The sequence below is a fragment of the Macrobrachium rosenbergii genome, chromosome 37 (assembly GCF_040412425.1).
Source record: "Macrobrachium rosenbergii isolate ZJJX-2024 chromosome 37, ASM4041242v1, whole genome shotgun sequence".
NCBI lineage: Eukaryota > Metazoa > Arthropoda > Malacostraca > Decapoda > Palaemonidae > Macrobrachium > Macrobrachium rosenbergii.
Window position 1 is genome coordinate 2,605,001 of NC_089777.1, and position 10,000 is coordinate 2,615,000.

Sequence of the window (10,000 nt, forward strand, 5' to 3'; positions counted from 1 at the left end):
ATATATATATATATATATATATATATATATATATATATATATATATATATATATATATATATATATATATATATATATATATATAAAACATGTAATGAGGGTAAGTCAATAAGTTCCAGGAAAATTGGTGCAGTCTGTTCGAGCTACAAGTATAGCACAGCAATACTGGTTTCAACCAGTCTGTGATCATGTAATGCACCTAACTAGTTGTCCTTGCTCAGTCATCAGCCAGAGTGGTGTTATAGAGGGTTGAAAAAAATGTCGTTTCTTGATCCCTCAAGAAATGAACAAAATCGAGGTGAGAGCAAAACATCAAGCTTCTCACAAAGTTGGAATGGAAACCAAGAAGCATCACTGAAGCCTTAAAACAAGTTTATGGAGACTCTTCCCTGTCTAAGACAATCGTTTATAGCTGGTTAAAGCAATTTAAAGGCAGCAGAGAAGACCTGAAAAAGAACTTCAGAGAGGGAAGACCTTTCACTGCAACAAATGGAGAAAAATCTTGTGGAAGAAGATAGGCGAATAAACGATCAATAGAATTACCAGTGAAGTTGGAATCTTCATGACTCATCATTTTCGACCCTGAATGAAAATCTTGGTCTCAGGAAACTGTCAGTTTGCTGGGTCCCCAAAGCATTGTATGAGGACCAATTGGGTAGGAGAACAGACTTCTCTCTAGCAATTTTAATAAAGAGTGAGGCAAACAAAATTGATTTTTTGGACAGGTTCATCACTGGAGATGGATCATGGATTCATCAATATGTCCCTGAATCCAAGATTCAGTCTAAGCAGTGGTTACCAAGAGGATCTGCTGGACCAGTGATGTTCAACTCTGGAAGGTCAACTCAGAAGGTTTATGGCCACCGTTCTTTGGGACTCAGTCGGTGTAATACTTGTCAGTTCCCCTGAAGGGCAAAGAACATTACGGGAAACTAATACATAAGGGTCTTGCCTAGACTGAAGAATGCACTGGCCAGAAAATGGAAAAGGAAGTTGCACCGTGGGGTCCTGTTCCATCACGATAACGCTCTAGCTCATTCCTCAAGAGTTGTGCGGGATGTTTTACATGAATTTCAGTGGCAAACTCTTCCACACTCTCCTTACAGTCCCGATTTTGCGCCTGCCGACTTTTTCCTGTTCTCAAAGCCAAAAGAACACGTGAAATTAGTAGTTTTAGTTGCTGGATGCAACCAAGAAAGAGGTTTTTGACTGGTTTAATGGGAGGTCTCCAGGATTCTGCAAGGGAAGACTGCAGAGATGGCCACACCATCTACAGAAGTATGCAGACTCAAATGGATTTTTAGAAAAATAGTTCATGTAAGTTTATAGATAAAAGATTTTTTCATTTTTCCTGAACTCTTTAACTCACCCTCTTATATATATATATATATATATATATATATATATATATATATATATATATATATATATATATATATATATATATATATATATATGTGTGTGTGTGTGTGTGTGTGTTGTGTGTGTATATATATGTATGTATGTATGTATGTATGTATGTATATATTTATTTATTTATTTATTTATTTATATACCTGTGTGTGTGTGTATGCTTGTTTGTAAGCTTTCAGAATGACAAATTTTAAATGAGCTAATAAGTCAGTGTAAAATATGGAGTGTAGTAGACAGAATGAAAGAGTCTTCAGGAGCAATGGTGCTTGAGTGAGGCTTCTTTTAGGAAAAGTTGCTAATGCAGTTTATGCCCAGAGGATTTCTGCTGAGGTTTTGGCTAAATAAATCGCCGTAGGACTATGTCCTGACCACACAGTGGTATTCCAGTAATGTCTCATGGTGTCCTTGTTCCGCTTTTTGTAGAATGTGACCGCAAAATTGTGAGCAGTGAAAACGGCGTAACGAAAGGCGAGATTGAGGCCCCAGAGCTGGTCAACCCCGAAAAACATGGCCGCCACTGCACCTTCACCTTCGTGGCTGGACCGGGCGAAAGGGTTCGGATCCAGTTCCACAGGTTCAGCTTGCGCGGAACGCCCCCAGAGTAAGTATGCAGAGGATGGCAGCCACATCCTACCGATTCTTGGCGACTTCTTTCGTAAACTTTATGGATGAAGTGAAGTGTTGCATTGATGTCTATATCATTGTTGAGTTCTTGCTATTTTATTTATTACACTGTTTGTGTCGTTTAGTGTTAAAGAAGCTCTTCATTTAAGTACCGTATGTTGGAGTTCAGATATCACGTCATTTTGATTTTAGACAGTCATCAATGATTTGATTGTAGACGGACGAAATGTCTATTCATAATTTCTGTATTTCACAATAAGGGATATTCCAATTAACAATCATTTTGAGAAATCTTCTTCAAGTAGGTTTAGATAATGATGTACAGTCATGGAATTGTGGTTCTGAAAGGATTTTTCAGTCAGTGAGGTGCTGTGAATTTCAAACAGAAATCAGGACCTGTCATTTTCATGAGATGCTGAAAGAGTAGTAGCAAGCACACATGGCACGTTGTTTTTCCACACTTTGCAAATAGTATTTTTTTTTTTACTTGACCTAATTTGTGCACTGAAAAACTAGAGATTTTCAAAGTGTTTTCAGTCCTGATTTCCAGTAGTGTTTTTCCATCGAGCATGGTAGGGGAAGGGAGAAAGCATGTTCAGTGGACGTAGTGTTATGGTGTGTGGGCGATGCGCGATAGTCATTAAATATGGTCATGATTCTCTCTACCTAGACTTTTTAAAAACCACTTTGTTAAAAATCGCTTCATAATATATTGACTAATGAATTGTAAAAGTAGTTCAGGAGTTCTCACAGAGGAAAGTTCACATTTCCACTCATTTTTTATGATCATGTAGCGGGCTGTCCTACCAGCTTGACATCTGTTCGTAGTAGAATGTATAGAAAGGTAGTTGTAAGGGCTTCATAGACTGAATTGTACTCTTAAAAAGAGATAAATATTTTCTTTTAATGTCTCAGAAAAAGCAAAGCATACTTTTCGGCGAGATTTAAGTAAAATGAATTTCAATAAATAAAATTGTTGATGTGAAGAAACCTTCCACAGAAGGCTCAAATGTCGAAGTAACTAAATCTGCTTCTTTGCTTAATTGAAATCTCATTTTTCCTGCACTCACGCACGCTCATATGTGCATACTTACATGCTAGGTCTGGATTCATGTGTGTATGGCTATATAAATACTTGTGTGTTTCTTGGCAAATACATAGATACAGATATACTGTAGATAGAGATATAGGTATAGATAGAGATACAGTATATAAATTCGATGAAGTATTTTTCATGGAAAATATGTGGTTAACATTCAGTTTCATAATGATTTTATCTTTTTTTAATCAGTTTTCTTACCTTTCTTGATGTTTTACCATAGTCACGAAAGTGGCTCAAAGCTGCTAGATTAATTAGAAGCTTTGCCTTAACCAAACACCAGACCCCGGTCACAAGTAATGGTAAACCTAATAAAAATCACCATGCCTTGGCCCAAGGAGATGACTTGAGAGCGAATCAAAAGTCGACAGGGCAATTCAAGGACCACGTCTAGTCACTAGAGCATTTCTGATACTTGATGCAAGTGACAGAGGAGACTTGTAAGCTTTTTTTAAAATAAATTTACATGAAAGTTTTCCCAATACATATTGAAAGTGTTGCAAAAGGCTAAGTACTTTCCGATCTCTTAATCTTATTGCTTGGTCAAGATTCTGCTGAAGGAAAACTTTCGTGTCCATACTAAGTAAAATCCTCTGCCCAGTTACCTGAAAGACTGTTCACGGTAACACAGAGTCCACAAACCGCGCCTTAATTTCTGGCACACAAAGCCTCTCTGAGTTAGTATGGTAAGAAGGCCTCAGTCAGGGATGATGTCACTGCTGGACGTAGATTCCTAATTTACCCATGTTATTTTAGACAAAACTGTTGATCCTGTCAAAAATCTTCCACAGTTTCTAGCCAAATATGGAACAGTTTTGACACATTAGAGAACGTGATCTCAGACCTGTCATCGTGGTGACTTCCTTCAGGCGATTTAAAAAGCAATGACATCGAGGAACTGGTCTAGAATGAAATGGAAAGGATTGGAAAGGTGAGCACATTCAAGATGGAGGAGAATGTGATGGGAGGAAGCCATGCAAGCGATAAGCAAGAGTAAATTGAAGAATTTAGAGGACAAACAATGAATGATGAAGAAATGGAAAAAAATTTTAAGGGATTAAATCAAGGAATCCAGAGAGCAGGGAGTGGACCTCAATTAGATACAATGAAAGAGTTGTATGATACATTGTGCATATGATCAATTATAGGAATGCAGATGTAAAACTTCTAAAATCCAGCTGGAGTAAAGAACAGCACACGCGCGAAATGAGATGCAAAATTACGAAACGAGTAATTGTAAAAAAAATTTGTAAAATAACAAACAATAAAAATGACCAGAAATAAAAAAAAAAACAGTAAAAACTGTGCCGTCGAGCTTCTGCACAGCCCCTACAGCGTATAATCAAGGCCACCGAAAATAGATCTATCTTTCGGTGGTCTCTGTATACTGCAGTATGAGCCGCGGCCCATGAAACGTCAACCACGGCCCGGTGGTGGCCTATCCTATATCGTTGCCAGAAGCACGATTATGGCTAACTTTAACCTTAAATAAAATAAAAACTACTGAGGCTAGAGGGCTGCAGTTTATTATGTTTGATGATTGGAGGGTGGATGATCACACACACCAATTTGCAGCCCTCTAGCCTTAATAGTTTTTAAGATCTAAGGGCGGACAGAAAAAGCGCGGACAGAAAAAGTGCGGACGGACAGACAAAGACATCACAATAGTTTTCTTTTACAGAAAACTAAAACTAAGGTCAAGGCATTTTATGGAGATACATATTGATTTGATGGCTTGTGGGAAATGGAGGGAGGCGTGACGAAAGAGTGCAAAATCAGCTCAAAATAAAGACTGTTTTAACGCAATCAGACCAGTGATGATGCTTGCTTTAGAAACGCAGGCATTAAGAGGCAAGGAAAAAAAAAAGTTAAGTATACCTCAGTTTAACTAGACCACTGAGCTGATTAACAGCTCTCCTAGAGAGGGCTGGCCCGAAGGATTAGATTTATTTTACGTGGCTAAGAACCAACTGGTTACCTAGCAACGGGACCTACAGCTTATTGTGGAATCCAAACCACATTATGACGAGAAATGAATTTCTATCACCAGAAATAAATTCCTCTAATTCTTCATTGGCCGGTAGGAGAGTCGAACGCTGGGCCAATAGCGTGCTAACCGAGAACTCTACCCACCCCTCCAACGAAGAACTAAAGAGGAAGAGAAGACGGAGTGAGCAGAGGTGAGGTGGATTCTGGGGATCTCGCTGCGTCAGAGGCTGGAAAAAGAAGAACTTGGAATTACCGGGTGGTAAAGATTACTGCTATGATAGGAAGTCGAGCTTGAGATCATAAGGATGAGGGAGGGGGAAGGAGTATAGGAACCTTTTAGCGGTAGAAGATTGAGATGGTATGGGCATGTGGTAAGAATGAGTGACTGGGAGGGAGTATAGAGGGCCCGGGTGGAACATGTTAGGGGTAGAAGATTGAGATGGCATGGGCATGTGGTAAGACTGAGTAGCTGGGAGGGAGTATAGAGGGCCTGGGTGGAACCTGTTAGGGGTAGAAGATTGAGATGGTATGGGCATGTGGTAAGAATGTGTGACTGGGAGGGAGTACAGAGGGCCTGGGTGGAACCTGTTAGGAGTAGAAGATTGAGATGGTATGGGCATGTGGTAAGAATGTGTGACTGGGAGGGAGCATAGAGGGTCTGGGTGGAACTTGTTAGATGTACAAGGTCGAGAGGGAGGAAAAGGATAAGATGGTGTGATAAGTGAAGGAGGTCAGAAATAGCTGGAGAAGACACATCACGACAATCGGCCTCATAGCTTAGGGAGCAGTAATAATGAAGAAGCAATGACTTGATGATTGTATGGGTTGTCCTTAGGGATGCCACGCTGATTGTGATCCTGGTGTCTTTTCTTAGCAAGGTCAGTGGAGTGGAAAGGTTACGGGGTCTTTTAACAACAGCCAAAAGAATAACTACAAAAAACCTAGTATGTTAAGAGATTTTGGAAATGCAAATAAAATTGAATTAATGGAATTTGGCTAAGTTAAAAGGGAACATGTAACCGACAGAAACATGCATAATCAGGAAGAAAATGAAGAGACACTAAGAAGAAAGCAAGAACTTTCTAGATAAATTAGAAGAATTTCATCACTAACAACGCAAGTCAAAAAACTGTTCAATATTTCACTACAGTGACAACAGACAACCTTAATGGAATCAATATAAATAACGGTGTTTCTATGGTCATGTATTACCCCATTCTTCACTGGCTGGCTGCATCAGTAAATCATTGGTAATTGTAATAAAAGTTTATTCCCCTTATTTTCTGTAGCGCCATGTCTGGTCTTGATTGGCTCCCAAACTGTCAACTCCAATTACCTCTAGTGTATGATAATGTCAGTTTCTGTAGCTATAGTGTTCTTGGTGATCACAAGCTGCTGGTAATTCAAAAAGCAAGGATCTTATCTCATCCATTTCAACATTTTCCATAGTTAACGTTAGATCTTGAATAACTTACAAAGTAAAACTGCAAAAAATATATCTTTTTAATGATGTTCCTGTCAAATGAGGAAAATATTCTTCATTAAAACTTACATATATATATATATATATATATATATATATATATATATATATATATATATATATATATATATATATATATACATGCACAAAAAAACCTTTTCCCCACAAGGAGTTAGCTTGTGCTCATTGAAATATAAAGACTGAACATTGTTATGCTGGAAATTTCCATAACAGCAGCCACTTTGAATATTTGCACAGAAGCTCACCTCCGTGATGACTTACACCTACATACTGCGCCACTGATCTTCTTCTTTTAAGTTTTTTTCAAACTTTCTTAATATATAACCCAAACCCTCTTACACATATCTATCAAGCTCTCTCATTCTCCCTATCCTCTTACTCTAGAAACTTGAGAATTATATTGTTTTCCATTCTCTCCACATGCCAAAATCACCTCAAAACATTTTGATCCATGATATCAGAACAAGGTAACATGAAGAAGGTGATTAGCATTGCTTTGTTCTGATAGTCTGGGTGTAGGTTCAAATCCTGCCAGAAACGTCAGAATTCCTTATTATGGTTCATTTGGATCTTAGGCTTTTTAGTGAAAAGTGCATCCAAAAACTGTGAAGAAATCTAGAAATTAAGAGGGCATTGCAGTTGTTACAATTGCATATGTTTCTGATAAAAAAGTAACCAGTTGATTTCATATATATTTTGACCCATCTTTTCATCTATGCTAATCTTTCACATTATTTAGTATGGTACATCTCTCACTCTCTTAGCTCCTCTTACTCTACTTATTCAGTGTAAACAATTCATCACAGTAGCTTCTACACTAATTATTTGCATTCAACATTCATATATCCTTTCCATGAAGGTAGCTGCCACAAAATTGCCTTTATGGATACCAAATTTTGCTGCCATAGTCTTGTCATGTATGGAAAAGAAAATGGCACCTCTGAAATGAATGTGTACTGCACTGCACACTCTACAGTTTCAGACTAGGCCAAAGGGTCAGCAGGATTTTTCTCTTTCACAACAGATATGGAGCAAGGGGGTCCATCTGGAAGGTAAGCACTGAGATGGACTTGACTAAGACCAACAGTCTTTCTCACCAATAAATCATATGTCTACTTCAGTGAGAATTGCAGTTCTTTTGTTTTAATGTGAAGACCCAGGATCAACCAAACTGTTGCTGAAGATGTCACTGGCCAGCTGGGGTTGAATGTGTACCTTGAATGACCTCCAATGCAGCGCCTATCAGTTGCCCTGTCTGTACCTGGTTAAAATCAAAATTAGGTGCCTTAAAAGCATGCATTCCATATTAAGCAACTCCAATTTATTTGAAAGCCTCCTGAAGAGTGATACCAGCAAATTTGTTGTTTTCCTTGAAGGATTAAGAAGAGGTGATAAAAAGATGGAATAATTTGTGTAAAACTTCCAATAGTATATTATCAACCAAGCACACGGTATAGTTTACAACAGGTCTGTACAATGGAAAGCTTTGATTGGAGAAACTGAGGTATGGCCCAGCCCACTTGTCCAAGGAAAATACAGAGGCATGCACAAGATTGATGGCCGTGTCACAGAATCACTTGACATGCATGCTCCTATCTTTGTCTGGCAGGATCTTGCAAGATCAGTGATGAAAACAAAAACAGCTCCACAACCACTGGACAAGTCATTTGACATGTGTGACTACTTCATCAATGATCAAACAGTCCCATATGGAAATTCAGCCACCAAAATTCAAGGAAACTGCATCTCAGGCTTTAAGCACGCCAAGGCATTCCTCCACGGTCCATTAATAAGCCAAACAGATTTTCTTCTCTATACTTCATCAGTATTTATATCTGATGCTCTACCATCCACTTTGCATTGGTAGTTACTTTCAGAAGCCCCTCTCGTACATCAGAACATCATTCTCCAAATTAGATTATGGTCGAAAGTTTATTCTTGCTAGATTATCCAGTTAGGTTATAGATTTTGTCATTGTTCCCTTTTAAGGACTTCCCCAAGAAAAACAGTTCTTATGTATCAGCCTTGAAGAAACTTGGTAAAGGGGCCCACCACTGGGTCAGATGACTCTGTGACTTCATTCTTTATCCCTGAGATACTAAAGCAGATGGTGGAATAGGTTGGGATATTGTCTTCTTTTCATAAGTGATTAGCACTGGCAGGGCAAAAAGCATCACATGCACATAATTTCTTGTTTACAAGATCAAAAGTAAGCATGCCTACCATATGCTTTGGGGGCAACTCATTAGTTTCCCTAATGTAGCGTATCAACAAGGTGTCTCAAATACCCAATGACTCTTCAAAGGGTATGATGCCATTTTGCAGGAATGATTGCTCACCTCCCATTTCACAGAAGATTGTAGAGTGGGTAGACCTGGTATTGCCGGCAAAGAATAAGTACCTTTTTTTGTGAGGGTGGGGGGAGTTGAGACTCAAAAGATAAATGATCCTCTTGCTCCTCTTACTGGAAGCTGAATTGGTCCCTGGGATGACTTTCAGTCTTGACGTGCCATTGATCTTCTGTCAAATCTAGCACTTGCTCATGGCACAACCCAGCCTGAAAAAAAAAATTGGTTTAATTTTGTTCCAAAGTGATCATTACTCAGAGCCATTCACTCAGAGCCATGCATTACCTTCTATGGAACAGACAAGATACCTTTGGGTCATGATTTGTCTCAGATTTTCACTGGTTAATGAGGATGAGACAGTTACATCCTTCAAATAGGCATGAGACTTTCAGTTGCTGAGAACACTCGGAATGAGGTCTTACTAGTCAGTAAGCATGGCAGGTAGTTTTACATTCTGCTCTCTTTTCCTTATTAAATGAGGTGACATCAGGCTTCAACATCAAAAGGAATTGCTTTAATCTAATGAGCAAGATTTCTTAAGCCTTTTCTTGCAGCATGGTGTCCAACTGGCGATTATATGTGAGATTTAACTTCCTTGTAGTTTATGCCTTCGTGCACCCCATGCTTTCAAAAATTCTGGAATTTCTGTTTGTAAATTTTGGGAGGTAATTCTAAAGACCACAGAATCTTTACTTTTATATGCTGAAGATTTCTTGATTCTTCTGTGCCTAACGCTTTTCCCAATCAATTGTGCAGCTTAGGGGAATCTCCACATATTTTGTGGCACCCTTTACAGTATAGAACTCTTTCCATGGCCATGAGGACTTCTGGGGGGCTCACATGATACTGAGGCATCTTTGTCACACTCATGGAGGTAGGAGCATCATATCAGAGCTGTTCATCCGACTTGTCCAACTTCAACTGGAGCTGAAATTGCTCTATCTCATCTTTGCACTGTAATTGGTTCATTGGGATTTCTGGTGATGGTGGTCACCTTGGTCCATTCTATGCTGGATTCAGACT

General features: G+C 38.8%; 1 protein-coding gene across 14 annotated transcripts in view; it reads left to right on the plus strand.

Annotated features, from left to right (window-relative positions):
• The window catches only part of LOC136825251 (suppressor of lurcher protein 1-like), a 192,795-nt gene that overhangs the window by 142,511 nt on the left and 40,284 nt on the right, over nucleotides 1–10,000 (plus strand). For all 14 annotated transcript variants that reach the window (XM_067081304.1, XM_067081303.1, XM_067081299.1 and 11 more), the window contains one exon: nucleotides 1,837–2,014. In XM_067081304.1, coding sequence (XP_066937405.1) covers nucleotides 1,837–2,014 — 178 coding nt within the window. The remainder of the gene's footprint in view (nucleotides 1–1,836; nucleotides 2,015–10,000) is intronic.